At 52.4% G+C, this 21,085-nt stretch overlaps 1 protein-coding gene across 2 annotated transcripts in view; it reads left to right on the top strand.

The window, feature by feature from the left end:
* Positions 1-326: 326 nt before the first annotated feature.
* The window catches only part of CACNB2 (calcium voltage-gated channel auxiliary subunit beta 2), a 344,461-nt gene continuing 323,702 nt past the window's right edge, over positions 327-21,085 (top strand). The window contains exon 1 of one of the 2 annotated variants that reach the window (XM_068146356.1): positions 327-545. In XM_068146356.1, coding sequence (XP_068002457.1) covers positions 447-545 — 99 coding nt within the window. In that variant the 5' untranslated portion in view covers positions 327-446. The remainder of the gene's footprint in view (positions 546-21,085) is intronic. The other variant, XM_068146359.1, reaches the window with a different exon arrangement.

The following is a 21,085-nucleotide window of genomic DNA, read 5'->3' as shown; positions in this document are numbered from 1 at the left end:
AAATCACTTACCGAGCGCAGCCGGCAGCCAGCCCCTCCCGCCCTCGGCCGAGCGGCGAGGAGCAGCAGGGCCTGGCACCCCCTCCCATAACTTTCTCGCTCGCCCCTCCGCCGCCCCCGCCCCGCGGCTCCCGGCGGGGACGCTGGCACCGCCCCGCGCCCGCGTCCCCCGCCGGGCGGGAGCTGCTGGTTGTCACTTTCCCTCTCCTCCACGCACCGCCCCCTGTCCTCCCCCCGCGCCCGGCGGCGGCGATGTCCCGTCCCCCGGCGCCGCGCCGCGCTCTCCCCGCCGGCAGCAGCCGGGGCCGCGCTGCCGCCCGCCTCCGCCCGCCCGCTGCCGCCCTCGCCATGGCCGGGCGCTGAGGGGCGCCCCGCCGCCCCGCCCCGGCTCTGCTCGGCTCTGCCCCGCCGAGGGGCTCGGCGCCCAGCCGCCCTCCGTGCTCGCCAATGGTCCAGAGCGACATGTCCAAATCTCCTCCCAGCCCGGCGCAGGAGGTGCAGATGGAGCTGCTGGACAACCCCCTGCCCGCCGCGGCGGCAGCGCAGGTACCGCGGGGGGCGGCGGGGCTCGGCCTGGGGCTGCGGCGGGGCGCGGCTGGGCTGGGCTGGGCGGGCTGGGAGAGGCGCGGCGGGGCTGCCGGAGCTCCCGCGTCCTTCAGCTCCGGCTCCTCGCCGTCGGAAAAGTTTGTGGGTTCTCCGAAGCCGCCCACAAGCCCTATCCTCGCCCCTGGCCCGAAATGCCGTGCAATTAATAGCCGCTGCGGGATGCGGTGTGGCACGGAAGCTTCCTAAGAGGATCCGGAGGGTGGATGTGTATATAAGCATCGCTGCGCTTACGGCGCTCCTCCGTGCATGTATTACTCGGAGGTTACGGCTGTTTGTCACTGCTCCAGAAACCTGTTGTATCTCTACCTGATGCTTACCACGCAGCGCTGAAAGCTTCCCCGGCGCTTGCACAGCCTGCGGGCGGCGTGAGGGGGTGGGGGGAAGGCGATTCATGCCGCTGCCTGGAGCGGGGATTTTGGGGAGATGAAGGCGCTGATTGCAGCTGCTGGCCCTCTACGGTCACCTCCGAGCGGTTACCGCTACCCATGTGCGCGGCCCTCGAGGGGAGGAAGGGGCGAGGAGGAGGGGGAGGCAGGGGATGGGGAGGCAGGGGATGGGGCGTTCGCGCTCCTGGCAAAAAGACTTTAATGTTTTGAAAGGTGGTTCCTGTTTAATCTGTGAACGTTGCATAATATCTGCGAGTTTGCAATAGTTGGCTACAAGGACTTAGGGGGCTATTTTTAAACGCAGCAGAAGAGTGGTAAAATCTGCCTGCGTGCATTTGAAATTGCAAACATGCTTGGTCTTTCTTGTTGGGACAGAGGGTTGTTTGGCTGGGCTTTTTGTCGTTTTCCTTTTGGGGTGGCAGTTTTTACTGCTGCCGCCAGAGTGATGTGTGATGCTCGCTCTTCCCTGAGAATGGGGTCCAGTTTCATCACAGAAGTGCTGAGTTGCCACAGGAAAATGATGCCAACCTGTCAAGAGACTCAGTAATTGATCTTTGCTTACTGGGGGCCCGTGATAGCAAAAGGAAAACCAAGCACTGAAACAGAGACCAGGCTAAGCTAAAAGAGGGAAAAGTGGCTTTTTGGATGTCAGTTTGACTGCAGCCTCCAAGTGCAGAACAGACATTTTGGTAGGGCCATATGCTTTGCCAGCTTCTCATGAGGCGGTGGCAAGAGCACTGATTTCTGACCTATAAATCCCTTCATCTTCACATCTTTTCAGCCCTAAGCACAGAATGGGCAACTGTCAAATCATATGCTGCCTCTCTGCTCTGGACAAATGTCAGACACAGCTCATAAAATTGATTTGTCACCCCTCCTTTTAGCCAGATATGAAAATCCTCCTCCTAGAGAGGAAGGAGTGTTTGCTAACGCACATGTCCTGTGTGTGTTTCTATTGTGCTTTAGAGAACCAGTTTCTGAACACTCAGAGCAAAAAAGATACTTTAAGGTAGCAATAATGCAGCTTTTTAGTTCAGGGAATATTTTTTAGCTTTCAGAGCCAAGTTCATTATCTTCTCTATGCATAAACTAATCCTACATAAACCTTCGGTGTAGACGAAATAAGATTATGGAAGCAAAAAGGCCTTTGGAATAATAATGCTAGTTAATTTTCTGAAGGGGGGTTGTAGCCAGGAAGGGGTTGGTCTCTGCTCTCTAGCAACCAGCACCAGAACAAGAGGACACAGTCTCAAGCTGTGCCAGGGGAAGTTTAGGCTGGAGGTGAGGAGAAAGTTCTTCAGTGAGAGAGTTTTAGCCATTGGGATGTGCTGCCCAGGGAGGTGGTGGAGTCACCATCCCTGGAGGACATTGAGTCCATCATCAGTTAATTTGCAGATGACAGCAAGCTGGGGGCAGGAGTTGATCTGCTGGAGGGTAGAGAGGCTTTGCAGAGGGACCTCGACAGGCTGGACAGATGGGCAGAGGCCAAGGGCAGGAGATTGAACACATCCAAGTGCCAGGTTCTACACACTGGCCACAACAACCCCAGGCAGTGCCACAGGCTGGGGTCAGAGTGGCTGAGAGCAGCCAGGCAGAGAGGGACATGGGGGTGCTGGTTGATGGTAGGCTGAACATGAGCCAGCAGTGTGCCCAGATGGCCAGCAGGGCCAATGGCATCCTGGCCTGCATCAGGAAGAGTGTGGCCAGCAGGAGCAGGGAGGTCATTCTGCCCCTGTACACTGCACTGGTTAGGCAACTCCTTGAGTCCTGTGTCCAGTTCTGGGCTCCTCAGTTCAGGAAGGAGGTTGACTTGCTGGAAGGTGTCCAGAGAAGGGCAACGAAGTTGGTGAGGGGCTTGGAACACAGCCCTGTGAGGAGAGGCTGAGGGAGCTGGGGTCGCTTAGCCTGGAGAGGAGACTCAGGGGTGACCTTATTGCTCTCTCTAACCACCTGAAGAGAGGTTGTAGCCAGGTGGATGTTGGTCTCTTCTCCCAGGCAGCCAGCACCAGAACAAGAGGACACAGTCTCAGGCTGCACCAGGGGAGGTTTAGGTTGGATGTTAGGAAGAAGTTCTACACAGAGAGAGTGATTGCCCTTTGGAATGGGCTGCCCAGGGAGGTGGTGGAGTCACCATCACTGGAGGTGTTCAGGAGGAGACTTGATGGGGTGCTTGGTGCCATGGGTTAGTTGATTAGGTGGTGTTGGATGATAGGTTGGACACGATGATCTTGAAGGTCTCTTCCAACATGGTCTGGTCTGGTCTGGTCTGGTCTATTCTATTCTATTCTATTCTATCTTTGAGGTCTCTTCCAACCTTGGTGATACTGTAATGCTGTGATTCCTTACCATGCATGGCATTTCAAGACAATTCTACTGATTTGTGGGTTTTTTCCCCCATTAGCATGAGTTAAAAAAAGGCAAAAAAATAGCAATACTGTAAAATCTTGCTGCTTTTAGAACATAGTCACAGTGAGGAGAAGAGGCTGAAAATGGGAATCATCAACCTGCAGATTGCCTTCAGGTACTTTTGGTTAAGCCCACCACTGTCTTCTTCGCTAAGGTACGGGAGTATCAATCCTAGAATCATTCCATGGCAAGGCAGGGAAAAACCACCGCCAAGACACCCAGCATGCAGGCTTAGGGAGTAATATTACTCCTAAACATGCTCTTTCTGAAGTGCTGCTTATGTGAACTGTGATTTAGTGAAATGTAATTGAAGAGCCTTTGTAGAGTTGCAAACAAGACTCAAACTTTCCCTTAGCCAAGATTTTTCCTCTTGCAAAGCTGAGGATTTCTCTTAGCCTGGCTGTATATCGTGGCTGATGTCTTGGATCAGGCCTCTCCATCCAGTTTGGCCGAGCCTGGCACCGCTTGGCAGAGGAGTGAGTGTAGTGAACGCTCTTCATTTGCTCTTAAAAGGTTGCTAACTATGTGAAATATATCTAGATGGAAATCTCTTTGCTATTTTCATCATGCAAGATCTCCAACTGAAATAATGTCCCTGCAGGTGTTGGAACTGCTCGTGGTATAGTCATGGTATACCTGATTGTGACAGTTAGAGCTGCTGCCCCTGGGAAGCTCTTTCTAGCAGGCACAAGGTATTGGGCTGTTATTCCATATTACCTAAGATTCTGTGGCTTTTAGGTTCATATTAGTGCAGAAAGATAGTTCATAGATTCACAGAATGGTTTGGGCTGGAAGGAACCTTGAAGATCAGTTAGTTCCAGCCTCCTGCCTGGACCAGGCTGCCCAGGGCGGGTGTGGAGTTTTCCTCTGGTGATACTCAAAGCCCACCTGGATGTGTTCCTGTGAGACCTGCCCTGGGTCACCCTGCTCTGGCAGGAGGGTTGGAACTAAATGATCTTTCAAGGTCACTTCCAACCCCTAACATTCTGTGATTCTATGATTCTGTGGGCAGGGACACCTCCCACTAGACCAGGTTGCTCATGGCCTCATCCAATTAGACCTTGAACACTTCCCATAGAGGGGACATCCACAACCTCCCTGGGCAACCTGTTCCAGTGTCTCACCACCTTCACTGGAAAGAATTTCTTCCTAATCTCCCGTCTAAATCTGCTCTCCTCAAGCTTCAATACAGTCCCTCTCACCCTGTCACTACAAGCCCTTGTAAAAACATCCCTCTCCAGCTCTCTTGTAGCCCTCTTCAGGTTCTGGAAGGCTGCTCTAAGGTCTGCCTGGAGCCATCTCTTCTCCAGGCTGAACAGCCCTGACTCCCTCAGCCTGTCCCCATAAGGGAGGTTCCCCAGCTCTCCAACCATCTTCAAGGCCTCTTCCCATAGAGAGGAATTGGCCACTGGAATGTGCTGCCCAGGGAGGTGGTGGAGTCCCCATCCCTGAAGGTGTTCAAGAGAGGATTGGATGTGGCACTTGGACCCATGGTTTAGTAGTCATGAGGTCTGTGGTGACAGGTTGGACTTGGTGATCTTTGAGGTCTCTTCCAACCTTATTGATTCTGTGATTCTATTCTATGATTCTGGACCCACTTGAGCAGCTCCATGTCCCTCTTATGATGAAGATACCAGAACCAGACACACTACTCCAGGTGGGGTCTGAAGAGAGCAGAGGGGGAAAATCCCCTCCCTTGTCCTGCTGGCCACACTGCTTTGGATGCAGGTTCACTTTCTGTGTTCCCAGTCCAGCTGGGGCTGTGGCATAGTTTCAGTGGTGCAGATTTAGCCAGGTGAAGGCATTGCTAACCATTGCCCTGAGGAGTAACACACAGCACCCAGGGATACTGCAGTGCCAAGTAGTAGTTTTAGGTGTGGTCCTCTTGAGATGAAATCAGCATTTGGTTTTCTGAGGCCATGAAACGAGCCAAGTCCATTCAGATGCACCAGTGTGAGGTGGTCACTGCCTGGTTGTTAGTCAGCTCCAGTTCTCTTTTTAGTAATTCAGTTCAAGAACCTCAGGAGGATGAATTTGTAGACTATTCAGTTTAAGAATCTGAACTAACCCTGATGCTGTGTTGATTTGTATATCATAGAATCACAGAATGGTGCTCTGGCTTGGAAGGCACCTCAGAAGGTCCAGTGCAACAGGCTGGGGTCAGAGTGGCTGGAGAGCAGCCAGGCAGAAAGGGACCTGGAGGTACTGGGTGACAGCAGTTGAACATGAGCCTGCAGTGTGGCCAGGGGGCCAAGAAGGCCAATGGCATCCTGGCCTGCATCAGGAAGAGTGTGGCCAGCAGGAGCAGGGAAGTCATTGTGCCCTGTGCTCAGCACTGCTCAGGCCACACCTTGAGTCCTGTGTCCAGTTCTGGGCTCCTCAGTTTAGGAAAGATGTTGAGCTGCTGGAAGGTGTCCAGAGAAGGGCAACGAAGCTGGGGAGGGGTCTGGAGCACAGCCCTGTGAGGAGAGGCTGAGGGAGCTGGGGTTGCTTAGCCTGGAGGAGAGGAGGCTCAGGGGAGACCTCATTGCCCTCTCCAACTCCCTGCAGGGAGGTTGTAGCCAGGTGGGGGTTGGTCTCTTCTCCCAGGCACCCAGCACCAGAACAAGAGGACACAGTCTCAAGCTGTGCCAGGGGAGGATCAGGATGGATGTTAGGAAGAAATTCTTCCCAGCAAGAGAGATTGCCCATTGGAATGTGCTGCCCAGGGAGGTGGTGGAGTCACCATCCCTGGAAGTGTTCAGGAAGAGCCTGGATGAGGCACTTGGTGCCATGGTTTAGTTGATCAGATGGTGTTGGGTGATAGGTTGGACTCAATGTCTCAAAGGTCTTTTCCAGCCTGGCTAATTCTGTATTCCATGGTCCAAGCCCCTCTGCAATCAGCGGGACATCCTCAACTAGATCTTTTCTGTTGTAACATACTAATCTTTTCATGGTAACTCTTGGCTTCTCTTCTTTTCCCCCTCTCTCCCATGTGATTTTTTTCTGGTCCTACTTCCAAGTCCCTCATTCCCCAGACATAGTTAGGTTCTATTTCTGCTGCTGGTTTTTCATCATCAAGCTTCCTCTGTGGTGTTACAGGAAGAGTCATAGCAAATCAGAAGAGTAAATGGTAGTAGAAGTTTAAAAGAAAAGAGAATGAAGCCTTGTCTGAAGAGAACGAAACCAGCTACAGACTACCCTGCAGAGAAGGAGGTGTCTTGCCACAGATGAATTCTTTCCTATTTCCCATTATTGTTTCCCTCTTGTTCATTTTCTTGCCTTCTTATGCATCATCTGTCAGTGGAGGTCCTAACAAATTGACACATTTTGAGTGAATCCAGCTCTCATCTCGACTGTTTTCTTCAGCTCTTTCACTTGCATTTGGATTTCCTCTGTGCCCTGATGCTGTTCGGTGCTCCTCCCTTCCAAATCTGAAGGCTTCCTCACCGCAGGAGTGCTTGACTCCAGCTATGGGTTGCGTGGCTGAAAGTAAAACTGCAGGCAGACCAGGGACAGGCTTGTTCAGTTGTCTTTCTGTGCTGACTGCTGTTGATGGTAAAGTGGCTTGTGGAGTACTGTGCCTGTGGTGACTCCAGAAGAGCAGCTTATTTACTTGTCCCTGGCACTGACTGTTCTGCCTGGATCTCTATCCCCATCCCTTCGCTGCTGGTCAGGTGGGGATGAGGAGTGGGAGTGAGATCCCTTCTGAGCAGATTAATCACACTGCCCTCTGCTGCTCTGCTTCAGCTGATCTGATTGCTCACAATTCAGACCATGTTTAGCTGCTCTTCCAATAAACCTTTTGCAACAGCACATTTCCCAGTACTGACTTTGCAAGAATGCTTTTAGGCCACGAACAAACAACATTTCTCTCCCTTTTCTTACTTAAATACTAATGAATGTAGCCATTCATTATGGAGGCAGGGGAGGTTTTGCTCCCTTCTGGCAGCATCCCTGAAAGCTATATCCAATGTGGCAGCAGTTCAGTGGAGTGTACCCAAATGTAGGAGAGATGAAATCCAACTCCATGCACTGGGTTTTTCTCATGGTCACCAGCAAGAGGTGGTCTCTCCTCTCCTGATGTGGGAACCTTTTGTTGTCATGCTCCTTACTGGCCACAAAAAGTTTTAGTAGTCCTTCAACTAAAGAAAGCCCTTCATAGAATAGGAGAATGTTAGAGGTTGGAAGGGACCTCCAGAGCTCATCCAGTCCAATCCCCCTGCCAGAGCAGGAGTACCCAGGGCAGGTCACACAGGAGCACATCCAGATGTGTTCTCAAAGTCTCCAGAGAAGGAGGCTCCACAATCTCTCTGGGCAGCCTGCTCCAGGCCTCCAGCAGCCTCACACCAAAGAGGTTTCTCCTCATGTTGAGGTGGAACCTTCTGTGTTTAAGTTTGTGTCCATTGTTCCTTATCTTCTTATTGTGCACCACCCAAAAGAGCTTGGCCTCCTCCATTTGACACCCACCCCTCAGGTATTGATAGGCATTGATCAAATCCCCTCTCAGCCTTCTCTTCTCGAGACTAAAGTACCTTCAGACTGCAGCTGGTCCTTTTCTGATGGTTCTCCTTTGCTCTTCAGCTTTGTTTCGCACTGTCCGGGGCTCTCTCAGTAAATTCTCTCATGTGCTCATCTCTTCCAGGGATATTTATTTGCCACTTGGGTATTGCACACCAGCAGCATATATAGGCCACAATAATTGTTTCTTACATTTTCCTAGAGTCTAAAATCCTTCTGAAACAATGCTTGTGTCTTTGGTAGCTGTCTCCCAGAGCTGATCTCTGGTTTTGTCTTGCTTTGTCTCTCGGTTTATCATTTCAAACCATTATGGCTGGGAAGTTGCTCTTCTCTTCCAGGGCTGGTTTCTCTGCACTCTGTTACTTTTCTTCTGTTTCTTTTGCTCAGGTCTCTCCTGTGCCAGGAAAGAAGAGCTTTAAATGAATGAATCTCTCCCTCTCTGGAGATACTCAAAATCCGGCTGGATGTGTTCCTGTGTGACCTGCTCCAGGTGCTCCTGCTCTGGCAGGGGGCTTGGACTGGATGAGCTTTTCGAGCTCCCTTCCAGCCCCTAACATTCTGTGATTCTGTGATAAAATAACACAGAGCAACCAAAATCACCATTTCCTGCCCTCCAGGGTCTTGTCTTAGGCTGTCAGCAGGGCAGCAGCCCCTTAGCAGAGGGAAGCTTCACTGTAGCTGGCTGTTGCTCCCTGCAAATAGTGAAGCCCTGGAATGGGTTGTCCAGGGAGGTGGTTGAGGCCCTGTCCCTGGAGGTGTTTAAGCCCAGGCTGGATGAGGCTGTGGCCAGGCTGATGTAGTGTGGGGTGTCCCTGCCCATGGCAGGGGGGCTGGAACTAGATGATCCTTGTGGTCCCTCCCAGCCCTGACTGATACTATGATACTATGAAATACCTTTCAGTCACTGAGGCTTCTTCTGTTTTCTTGTAGAAGAGAAATAGAGAAATGCAAGGAGAGCAGGTGGGGAGGAGCAGGCATATGGCCTGCAGCTGTACTTGCCAATCTTAAAAGGCTGTAGGATGCACAGTGGGGTTTGGGCATGAGCTTTAACACCTCCTAACTCTTGCATGCTCCTCTTGCTGAGGTGAGAGTAGACATCTTCATCAGGGGTGTTACAGGGAGGCGTGCAGCACGTTTGCACTCCCGAGCCCCTGGAGAGGAGAAGGGCAGGCCAAGTGCCCTGCTCCTCGTCTAGCACCTGCAAACTGCCAGGTCATCTGCTCAGAGGAGAGGGTGAGAGCACTGGGATGTGGCTTAGCAGTGTAGGAACTGGTGACAGTTGGGCTGCAGGGCTGGCAAGGCTTTGTCACAGAGCAGCAGCAGCAGAGAGCATCGAAGATTGAACCTTGTTACACATTTCTTAGCAGGAAGGAAGGGAAGGGAAAGTGCAGCATCTGTCAAGTGCTTATTCTTCAATTATTGGTGCAAATTTGGATACATTAGGTGTGCCTTAATTTTTTTTTGTTTGGATGATTTGGGTTGGGGCTTTTGTTGGGTTGTGGTTTTTTTGGTGTTGGTGGGAGATTCTATGAAAGAGCTGTGGAATGCATTTAGCAGACTCATGTAAGTGCATGGAGATCCTCACTGGCATAGGGTTCCTGAAGGCAAGTCTTGTCTTTTCTGACTGGTGTGTGAAGAAATCCAGGCCTGGAGACCTAGCCATAGAATTATTCTCTACTATGGGAACGTGGAGAAGGCTGAGGGGAGATCTTGCTGCTCTCTACAGCTACCTGAAAGGAGGTTGGAGTGAGGCTGGGGTTGGTCTCTTCTCCCAAGTAATCCGAGATAGGATGAGAGGAAATGGGCTTAAGTTGTGCCAGGGAGGGTTTAGGTTGGAGATTAGGAAAAGCTTCTTTACTGCTAGAGTGGTGAGGGCTGGATGGAGAGAGACTGTTCACAAAGGCCTGCAGGGACAGGACATGGGGCAATGGCTTCAAAGTAGAGCAGAGCAGATTGAGATTGGATGTGAGGAACAAGTTCTGCACCAGGAGGGTGAGGGAACACTGGAACAGGTTGCCCAGGGAGGTGGCTGAGGCTCCATCCTTGGAGCTATTCCAGGTGAGGCTGGACAGGGCTCCGGGCAGCCTGATCCAGTGGAGGATGTCCCTGCTGAGTGCAGGGGGGGTTGGAGTGGATGAGCTTTGGAGGTCCCTTCCAACCCAGAGCATTTTGTGATTGTCTGATGTGCAGCTGGTGGTTGAGTGTGGGTGTGAGGGTTCAGGGTTATGCAGGCAGTGCTGGAGGCTCCCCCAGTGCTCGCTGGAGGATCTCATTCCTGCGTGGTGAGAGGCCTGGCCCCTGACCAGAGGGAGCTCACGAGTCAGACCTGCAGGAACATTCTGTTGCCTTGTTGTAAGGATCTGATTAAAGTGGCAATGACTTGGTTTTCTGAGAGCTGGAAAGAGCTGGATGTGCATGTTCTGCTCTGTCCTCTATGCTATTCATTGCTTGGGTCATGGTCACTTTAAAATATCTTGTAAAGGTTTTGCCTGGGAAGGAAAATGCTTAGGGCGCTCTGTCATCCCTGATTTCCTTAGCAGTTCTCTAATCCATCACAGTGATGCTCTTTCCCTTTAACTCAAGGCACTCTTTTGATCCCTGTAATTGGCAATTTGTTCCCTTTGGAGGGTGAAGCTCCTTTTCATTTCTCAATTTGTATTTTCTGGTGTTCTTCTTTCCAGTTCCTTTCTTCCATCATTATTGCTGTTTCCAGATCTGACTTCACATCAGTGGCTCTGCTGCCTAAATCCTTTCCTTTATGCTTTTGCAAGAGGGTTTATGTTTGCCACTAACCATGAGAGCAGTCTCAAGGCCTGGTGCTATGTTACCCATTGTAATTAGCAAAGGTTCAGGCTCAGCACTGCCTCTGCTGCTTTTTTCCTGCTTTGATGTCAGCCACCATGGGGAGTGCTTAATGGTGAGGGACTTCATAAGACTTTCAGTGCAGATCAGCTCCCTGGCTGTAGATAGTTGAAAGTGTCAGATTTCTCCTGTCTCCTCCTGCAGATGATGATGTTTTGCCTACTGGGGGGCTAAGCCATGCCTGCTGCTTGTCTTGTGGATTAAATCTTAGGGCTGCATGCTTTTTGTGTGTTGAGGCAGAAGCTCATTAAAATGAGAGGGGTTTACTCAGACACATTGATCTCATCTGTTTGCAGTAATGAGTAATTGTACATGAAACTCTTAATTATCAGCAAACTGCTCTGCATGTCTCCAGTGCTTCATGTGATTCACTGCTACAGGCTGGACAGGGACTGGCTGGAGAGCAGCCCTGAAGAAAAGGCCTTGGGGGTGCTGGGGGAGGAGAAGCTCAAGAGGAGCCAGCAGGGAGCACTTGCAGCCCAGAGAGCCAAGCAGAGCCTGGGCTGCATCAAGAGAAGTGTGGCCAGCAGGGTCAGGGAGGGGATTCTGCCCCTCTGCTCCACTCTGCTGAGACCACAGCTGGAGCTCTGGGGCCAGTGCTGGAGCCTCTATGCCAGGAAGACTCTGGAGGTGCTGGAAGGTGTCCAGAGAAGGGCCATGAGGATGAGCAGAGGGCTGGAGCTGCTCTGCTGTGGAGACAGCCTGAGAGAGTTGGGGTTGTGCAGTCTGGAGAGGAGAAGGTTCCCAGGAGACCTCATTGTGGCCTTGCAGGATCTGCAGGGGGCTCCAAGAAAGCTGGGGAGGGACTTTTGAGGGTGTGAGGGAGTGATAGGACTGGGGGGGATGGAGCAAAAGTAGAAGTGGGGAGATTGAGATTGGCTGTGAGGAAGAAGTTGTTCCCCATGAGGGTGGTGAGAGCCTGGCACAGGCTGCCCAGGGAGGTGGTGGAAGCCTCCTGGCTGGAGGTGTTTGCAGCCAGGCTGGATGTGGCTGTGAGCAAGCTGCTGTAGTGTGAGGTGTCCCTGGCCATGGCAGGGGGTTGGAACTGGCTGAGCCTTGAGGTCCCTTCCCAGGGAGGAGAGGCTGAGGGAGCTGGGGTTGCTTAGCCTGGAGAAGAGGAGGCTCAGGGGAGACCTTCTTGCTCTCTCCAACTCCCTGAAGGGAGGCTGTAGCCAGGAAGGGGTTGGTCTCTTCTCCCAGGCATCCAGCAGCAGAACAAGAGGACACAGTCTCAAGCTGTGCTAGGGCAGGTTCAGGTTGGATGTTAGGAAGAAATTCTTCCCAGCAAGAGAGATTGGCCACTGGAATGTGCTGCCCAGGGAGGTGGTGGAGTCACCATCCCTGGAGGCGTTCAAGAAAGGCTTGGATGTGGCACTTGGAGCCAGGTCAGGAGGTATTAGGTAATAGATTGGACTTCATGATCTCTGAGGTCTCTTCCAACCTGGTTGATTCTGTAGGTCAGGAAGGACTGGCCCTGTGTAGCAGCTTTTACTGGCCCAGGTCCACATGTCACGATTCAGCCCTTTATTTTTAGCTACCTAACTGCAGCCAAGTGCTGTACAGAACACTGAGAAGCCAGCGAATTTGCATATGAAAATCACAGTAGCAGACTTAGATCAGTGTGAAAAAACAAACAAGCAAACAAAAGAAGTCTTGTGTTTTGTTTTCCAGAGCTGGAAGTAACTGGGAGATTAATTTATTTGTAAGGCAAGGGTCTTGTTCTTGCATTAAGCTCTGGTGGAAAAAATACAATCCAAGAACCACAAAGATAACAAGTAGGGCAGGATGAGCCATCAGAATTCACACAGTGCACCAGGTTGGAAGGGACCCTCAAAGATCATCTTGTCCAACCCCCCTCCAGTGAGCAGGAAAACCTCCACTTGTTTAGTCATGAGGTCTGTGGTGACAGGTTGGACTTGATGATCTTTGAGGTCTCTTCCAGCCTTGGTGATTCTGTGAGGCTGCTCAGGGACACAGCAGGTCTGATCCTGAATGGTGCCAGGGATGTGGCCTCAACCACATCCCTGGGCAGCCTGGTCCACTCTCATTGTGAAGAACTTCCTCCTGCACTTGATCTTTCCTCTTTTACTACTAGAAAGCTATTTTCCTGTGCCTAAGAAGGTTCTGTACAGCAAACAAAGGGCTGCTCAACTCACAATCGTGCACAAATTGATCCTGTGCAGGAAGTAATTTGCCCATCATCCTTCCCATGAAGTTAAATGCTTTAGAGGGAGAACAAGGAAAGAAAGGAGCAAGAGAAGCAAGGTGAACTCTTCACAGAATCACAGAAACAGGTTAGAAAAGCTCCCTGGGATCGTCAAGTCCAACCACTGACCCTATGGGGGTCAGAGTGGCTGAGAGCAGCCAGGCAGAAAGGGACCTGGGGGTACTGGGTGACAGCAGTTGAACATGAGCCAGCAGTGTGCCCAGGGGGCCAAGAAGGCCAAGGGCATCCTGGCCTGCATCAGGAACAGTGTGGCCAGCAGGAGCAGGGAAGTCCTTGTGCCCTGTACTCTGCACTGGTTAGGCCACACCTTGAGGCCTGTGTCCAGTTCTGGGCTCCTCAGGTTAGGAAAGATGTTGAGCTGCTGGAAGGTGTCCAGAGAAGGGCAACAAAGCTGGGGAGAGGCCTTGAGCACAGCCCTGTGAGGAGAGGCTGAGGGAGCTGGGGTTGCTTAGCCTGGAGGAGAGGAGGCTCAGGGGAGACCTCATTGCCCTCTCCAACTCCCTGAAGGGAGGTTGTAGCCAGGTGGGGGTTGGTCTCTTCTCCCAGGCAGCCAGCACCAGAACAAGAGGACACAGTCTCCAGCTGTGCCAGGGGAGGTTTAGGCTGGAGGTGAGGAGAAAGTTCTTCCCATCAAGAGAGATTGGCCATTGGGATGTGCTGCCCAGGGAGGTGGTGGAGTCCCCATCCCTGGAGGTGTTCAAGAAAGGATTTTATGTGGCACTTGGAGCCATGGTTTAGCTGTCAGGAGGTTGGGCTCGATGATCTTTGAGGTCTTTTCCATCCTTATTTTCAGCCTTCCAGTATCTGAAGGGGGCCTACAGGAAGGCTGGGGAAGGACTTCTCAGGATCTCAGGGAGTGATAGGACTAGGGGGAATGGAATGAAGCTGGAGGTGGGGAGATTGAGGCTGGAGGGGAGGAGGAAGTTCTTCCCCATGAGAGTGGTGAAGGCCTGGAATGGGTTGTCCAGGGAGGTGGTTGGGGCCCTGTCCCTGGAGGTGTTTAAGGCCAGGCTGGATGAGGCTGTGGCCAGGCTGATCTAGTGTGGGGTGTCCCTGCCCATGGCAGGGGGGTTGGAACTAGATGATCCTTGTGGTCCCTTCCAGCCCTGAATGATACTATGATTATTGATTCTATGATTGTACTCCACAAGCTTCACCCCTATACCACAGCCCCAAGCACCACATCCAAACCACCTTTAAGCACACCCAGGGTTGGTGACTCCACCACCTCCCTGGGCAGCCATGCGTTTGTCTGACCACTGTGGCTGGGAGCAGATTTTGTCCATGGAAGAGATCTTTAAGAATTAAAAAAAAGTAATAAAAACCTAAGGATGTTTTTAGTTTGTTTTTGTTTGTGGATGGGAAACTTATCTCATTTTTAGAAGAAAGTTTCTTTTTGTGGGAACAAGCTTGAAAGGCCTGGAAGACAAATGTAATCCCAAATTAGAAGCCTTTAAAATAATGAGAAGTCATCAGACCTCCCCTTTCCCATGTGCTGAAATTCTTCCTCTTTCCTCTGGCTCAGAGTTGATCTGTGCCCTGATGCAGCTGGCTTGAGACTTTCCCTAGGCTGTGTAGCCAGGATCTACCATCCTGCCAGGGAGGTGGGTCTGCCACTTTATTCTGCTCTGCTGAGAACTCACCTGCAGTGCTGTGTGCAGGTCTGGAGCCCTCAATATAGGAAATACATGGACCTGATGGAGAGGGACCAGAGGAGGGACATGAAAATGATCAGGGGGTTGGAGCAGCTCTGCTCCAAGGACAGGCTGAGGGAGCTGGGGGTGTTCAACCTGGAGAAGAGAAGGCTCCAGGGAGACCTAACAGCAGCCTGCCAGTACCTGATGGGGGCTGAAAGAAGGCTGCAGAGAGACTGTTCGCAAAGGCCTGCAGGGACAGGAGCAGGGGCAATGGCTTCAAACTAGAGCAGAGCAGATTGAGATTGGATGTGAGGAACAAGTTCTGCACCAGGAGGGTGGTGGAACACTGGCACAGGTTGCCCAGGGAGGTGGCTGAGGCTCCATCCCTGGAGATATTCAAGGTAAGACTTGACAAAGCCCTGGGCAACCTGATCTAGTTGAGGATGTCCCTTCTGAATGCAGAGGGGTTGGACTGGATGAGCTTTGGAGCTCCCTTCTGGCCTGGACCTTTCTATGATTCAATAGCCATTTGGTTTTGTTATGCTTAAAGTTAGTTTCTGGATTGCACTCCAGAGTAGTTTTCACTTACATAAGGCTAGAACATAAACACGCCTGGTGCTACACATACACACACCCCCCAGGAACTGAAATGTCAAAGTAAGCTGCAGTCTGAGCCATGTGATGCTGCCCAAAATAAATGCTTTTAGATGTTGCTATGCAGGTAGAGAAGGGAGTGTTGTATCTGTGCTTGTAAAGCACTTTTGTTCTGCTCTTGTTTGTTTTAGCCTCATCCCTCCAGACACAACCCCTCTCCTGGATGTGTTCCTGTGTGACCTGCTCCAGGTGCTCCTGCTCTGGCAGGGGGTTGGACTGGATGAGCTTTCAGGGTCTCTTCCAGCCTCTAACATTCTGTGGTTCTGCCTTTATATTTTGGTGATAATTCTGTACTTTGAGCTACTGTAGGGGCTGGATACAAATACAAAAATGAGAGGTTCTTCTCCCCCTCCACTCTGCCCTGCTGAGGCCACATCTGGAATATTGTGTCCAGTTCTGGGCCCCTCAGCTCAAGAAGGACCTCAGGGAGCTGCTTGAGAGAGTCCAGCACAGAGGCACAGAGCTGCTGCAGGCAGTGGAAGATCTTCCTCATGAGGAGAGCCTGAGGGAGCTGAGGGTCTGTAGCTTGGAGCAGAGGAGCCTGAGGGCTGCCCTCATTGCTGGGGATAAAGATGTGCAGGGCTGGAGCCAGGCTCTGCTCAGGGATGGCCAAGGAGAGCACAAGGGGCACTGGGGGCAAGCTGGAGCAGAGGAGGTGCCATGGGAACAGGAGGGAAACCTTTGTCCCTGTGAGGGTGCTGGAGCCTGGAGCAGGCTGCCCAGAGAGGTTGTGGAGTCTCGTGCTCTGGAGGCTTTCCAACCCCACCTGGATGTGTTCTGTGTGCCCTGCCCTGGGTGCTCCTGCTCTGGCAGGGGTTGGACTGGATGGTCTCTGGAGGTCCTTTTCAGCCCCTAACATTCTGTGATTCTGTGATCATGAAGGTGTATTTGTGGATAGTTCTGCCTTTCAGAGCCTGGTTGCATGGCCATTTTGCAGTGTTGCAGAGATCATCTGGCTTTGCCAGGATATCTTTGCTGTAAGTCTCGATTCTGGGGGGAAATCTTTGCTTTCCTCCTACGTTATTGTTAGTGGCGTGACATTAACAGATGTCAGACGAATCTGACTGAGCATTAGTGTCAGGCTGACAGATGTGCTGTTACTGAAGCCATTCTTTGGAAGAGATGGGTATAATATTTCAGTCAGTGCTCTGAACTTGCCCAGAATCCACACTTCTGGTCCAGACACAGCCTGAGATCATTCTCCTGCTTCTCGTGGCGCAGGTCACCTGGATTTGTCAGTGTGACAAATGGTGTGAGCTCAGCAGTGGCTCTCTGTTGTCCTTCTCAATTACTCTGAGGCTGCAAAATAGTTCATCATACTTGCCACAAGTGTTATTTCTAAGACCTGCAGCTAGGAGTTTGAAACAATCCTCTTCAAAACCTGCCTGGATGAGATTTTAAAGGTGCCTCCAAGCCTGTGCTGGGGATCTGGCTCCCCTGGCATGAACCCCAGTGGTCAGGGCAATCCTTGTTATCAATCCAGGCTGGGGGATGATGAGATTGAGAGCAGCCCTGCAGAGAAGGACTTGGGGGTGCTGGGGGGGGAGAAGCTGGACAGGAGCCAGCAATGGGCACTGGCAGCACAGAAGGCCAAGGGCAGCCTGGGCTGCATCCAAAGCAGTGTGGGCAGAGCTGGAGAGAGAGGATCCTGCCCCTCTGCTCTGCTCTGGGGAGACCTCACCTGCAGGGCTGGGGCCAGCTCTGGGGCCCCAAACACAAGAGGGACATGGACCTGATGGGGAGGCCACAAATATCATCGGGGCCTAGAGAACCTCTACTATGAAGACACACTGGGATAACTGGGGCTGTTCAGCCTGGAGGAGAGAAGGCTCCAGGGGGACCTTAGAGCTACATTTCAGTATCTGCAGGGGACTTACAGGCAGGCTGGGGAGGGACTGTTCAGAAGGGGCTGTGGGGATAGGCTGAGAGGCAATGGTTTGAAACTGGAGCAGGGCAGAGTTAGGTTGGACATCAGGAGGAAGTTCTGCACAGTGAGGGTGGTGAGACAGTGGAACAGGCTGCCCAGGGAGGTGGTTGAGGCCCCATCCCTGGAGACATTGAGGATCAGACTGGGTATGTCCCTGCACAGCCTGATTCCCCCACTGCTGACTGCAGGGGGCTTGGAGAAAATGAACTTTGAGAGTCCCTTCCAACCCAATCTGTGAATCTGTAAACCTGTGTCTCAGGCCCAAAGCTCAGTGTGGAGCTCTGAAGCTTGCCCAGGCCCTGGGAAGGACAAGCTTTCTGCACTCTGGCAGGGTTTTATCCCAGGATGTGCTGCATCAGGTCTGGGCTGTCAGGAGTGTTGTGTTCTGACACGTGCACAGCCACATTCTCCAGTAAGCTGATTGTGATGTTCTCATCCTGCCTAAAGCCAGGCTCAGGGGCAGCTGAGTGCAGGTGCAGGGGCTGGGAATCCTAGGAAATAACAGGGGATAGATAAGTAGTAGATTCCTGGTTTGAGGTACCAGTTCCTTGTTATCATAAGGGTTTTTGGGGGGTTGTGTATTGTAAGGAGGACTAAGAGATGTGTATAAAGGGGCCCATATGAGAAGAAAGATTTGAAGGTGCTGGAAGGTGTCCAGAGAAGGGCCACGAGGAGGAGCAGAGGGCTGGAGCTGCTCTGCTCTGGAGACAGACTGAGAGAGTTGGGGTTGTGCAGTCTGGAGAGGAGAAGGCTCTGAGGAGACCTTCTTGTGGCCTTCCAGGATCTGCAGGGGGCTCCAAGAAAGCTGGGGAGGGACTTTTGAGGGTGTGAGGGAGTGATAGGACGGGGGGGGGGAGCAAGACTAGAAGTGGGGAGATTGAGATTGGCTGTGAGGAAGAAGTTGTTCCCCATGAGGGTGGTGAGAGCCTGGCACAGGTTGCCCAGGGAGGTGGTGGAAGCCTCCTGGCTGGAGGTGTTTGCAGCCAGGCTGGATGTGGCTGTGAGCAACCTGCTGTAGTGTGAGGTGTCCCTGGCCATGGCAGGGGGGTTGGAATCCTTGAGGTCCCTTCCAGCCCTGACAGTTCTGTGATTGTGTGAGTTTTGAGTCTTGGGAGAGGGATTGTGAGCCAGTATGGGGTGCAATGACTCTGACAGTTTCAGCATGTTTGTAAGGGAGGCTGGAGTTTGGGTTTGGCTTGCTTTGTTTATTTTCTCCTCTGTTGTTGTGGAAGTCAAAAGTTCAGTTCTGAATGCAAGGTGAGAGCTAAGATTGGGAACAGGCCAAGGCAGACCTTGAGAGTGAAGACAAAGACCCTGCTTATTGCAGGGAACTGTGGGAGGCTTTTGAAGACAGGAGGCATGATCCAGGGAGATGGATTAGTAAAATGACCTTTACAGCAGCATGATGAGGGAAGAAAAACATTCAAGGAAAACAACGTTTGAAGTAGGCAAGACACGATTTTGGTATGGGGTTAGATGATTTTGAGCAATGTGAGTGGATGGGAAGGGCAGAACAAAGCTGGGAGATTTTGCTGTACCTGGGGAGATGCCCTGGGAAGAGCTGCTGTCCTGGAATGGTTTCCACACTCCCCACAATGAAAGGCTTGCAAAGAGCATCGTTTTTGCAGATTCACTGAATGGGTTGGGGTTGGAAGGGACCTTAAAGCTCATCCAGTTCCAACCTCCTGCCATGGGCAGGACACCTCCCACCAGCCCAGGATGCTCAAGGCCTCATCCAGCCTGGCCCTGAACACCTGCAGGGAGGAGGCAGCCACAGCCTCCCTGGGCAACCTGTGCCAGAGTCTCCCCAGCCTCACTGCAAAGAATTTCTTCCTAATCTCCAGTCTGAATCTGCCTTCCTCAAGCTTCAATCCATTGCCTCTCATCCTATCACATTTTAAACACCTGTGTGTTGCCCCACAGCAAACTCCTGGCCAAGCTGTCAGCCCCTGGCTTGGGCAGCAGCACTCTGAGCTGGGTTAGGAACTGGCTGGAGGCTGAGCCCAGAGAGTGGTGGTGAATGGTGCCACAGCCAGCTGGCAGCCAGGCACCAGTGGTGTGCCCCAGGGATCAGTGCTGGGCCCCAGCCTGTTCATTATCTTTATTGATGATCTGGATGAGGGGATTGAGTCAGTCATCAGTAAATTTGCTGATGACACCAAGCTGGGGGCAGGAGTTGGTCAGTTAGAGGGCAGGAGAGCTCTGCAGAGGGACCTTGCCAGGCTGGACAGAGGGCAGAGTCCAAGGGCAGGAGATTGAACACATCCAAGTGCCAGGTTCTGCACATTGGCCACAACAACCCCAGGCAGTGCTACAGGCTGGGGTCAGAGTGGCTGAGAGCAGCCAGGCAGAGAGGGACCTGGGGGTGCTGGTTGATAGTAGGCTGAGCATGAGCCAGCAGTGTGCCCAGATGGCCAAGAGGGCCAATGGCATCCTGGCCTGCATGAGGAACAGTGTGGCCAGCAGGAGCAGGGAAGTCCTTGTGCCCTGTGCTCAGCACTGGTTAGGCCACACCTTGAGTCCTGTGTCCAGTTCTGGGCTCCTCACTTTAGGAAGGAGGTTGACTTGCTGGAAGGTGTCCAGAGAAGGGCAACAAGGCTGGGGAGGGGTCTGGAGCACAGCCCTGTGAGGAGAGGCTGAGGGAGCTGGGGTTGCTTAGCCTGCAGAAGAGGAGGCTCAAGGCAGACCTTCTTGCTCTCTCCAACTCCCTGAAGGGAGGTTGTAGCCAGGTGGGGGTTGGTCTCTTCTCCCAGGCACCAGAACAACAGGCTGTAAGCTTGTACCTGCATCACCAGCTTGTTGGTCACTTCTGGTGGTTCATGTTCCCTCAGCTGACTTGGCTGCAGACTGTTCCAGTATCTCCCTTCCTGGATTGTTTATTTAAAATAGTTACAAAGCAATCTGTAATCTTTGTGACTCAGTGAATAATAGCACAGCTATGTGAGGACAGTGATGGTGATCCTGCACTGGGCCCTGCTGAGGCCACAGCTTGAGTCCTGGGCTCAGGTCTGGTGCCACAGGGTAAGAAAGACACTGAGGGGCTGGAGGGTGTCCAGAGAAGAGCACTGAGGCTGCTGAGGGGTTGGGAGAAGAGAGCTGGTGAGGAGCAGCTGAGGGAGCTGGGGTTGTGTAGTGTGCAGAAGAGAAGGCTGAGGGAGACCTCATTGCTCTCCACAGCTCCCTGAGAGGAGGCTGGAGTGAGGCTGGGGTTGGTCTCTTCTGCCAAGTAAGCAGAGCTAGGAGGAGAGGAAATGTGCTGAAGCTGTGCCAGGGGAGGGTTAGGTTGGAGAGGAGGAAAGATTTCTTTGCTGGAAGAGTGGTGAGGGGTTGGGAGAGGCTGCCCAGGGAGGTGGTGGAGTCCCCATGCCTGGAGGTGTTGGAGAAGCTGTAGAGGTGGTGCTGCAGGACAGAGTTTGGTGGCCATGACAGCTGGGTCGTGGTTGGACTCAATGACCTTGAAGGCCTTTTCCAGCCTTAATGACTCTGTGACTCTCTGCCAGTGCCTGGCAGGGTGAGCAGCTGATGTGAACACCAGCAGAGCTGGGGGGCTGCTAGTGACCAAAGACTGGCTCCTTGCATTACTCACACTGCAGAGAGCCATTCACTGCATGCAGAGACAGAGAGGATGCACTGCTGAAGTCAGACAAAGAATTCCCTCACACTTTGGCCTTGCAGATGGACTGCTGCTCCCATTCAGTAAATAACATTGGACAAGTAGGAAAGCCCAAGATGAGAAGCTAAGATCTAGCACAGCCTGCTCATAGCAACAGAAAGCACTTCAGAAGGGAAGTGTTGGTTCAGTGCCATCTGATCTTCCCCATTGTAGTGCCCTGAGTTCTGGCCTCTCACACTGTTTAGGAGGACAACCATCCCACCCTGAC

Source organism: Melanerpes formicivorus, unplaced genomic scaffold, assembly GCF_026170545.1.
Source record: "Melanerpes formicivorus ecotype bairdi unplaced genomic scaffold, bMelFor1.0.p_v2 SCAF_13, whole genome shotgun sequence".
NCBI lineage: Eukaryota > Metazoa > Chordata > Aves > Piciformes > Picidae > Melanerpes > Melanerpes formicivorus.
This window is presented reverse-complemented; position numbering and strand designations above follow the sequence as displayed.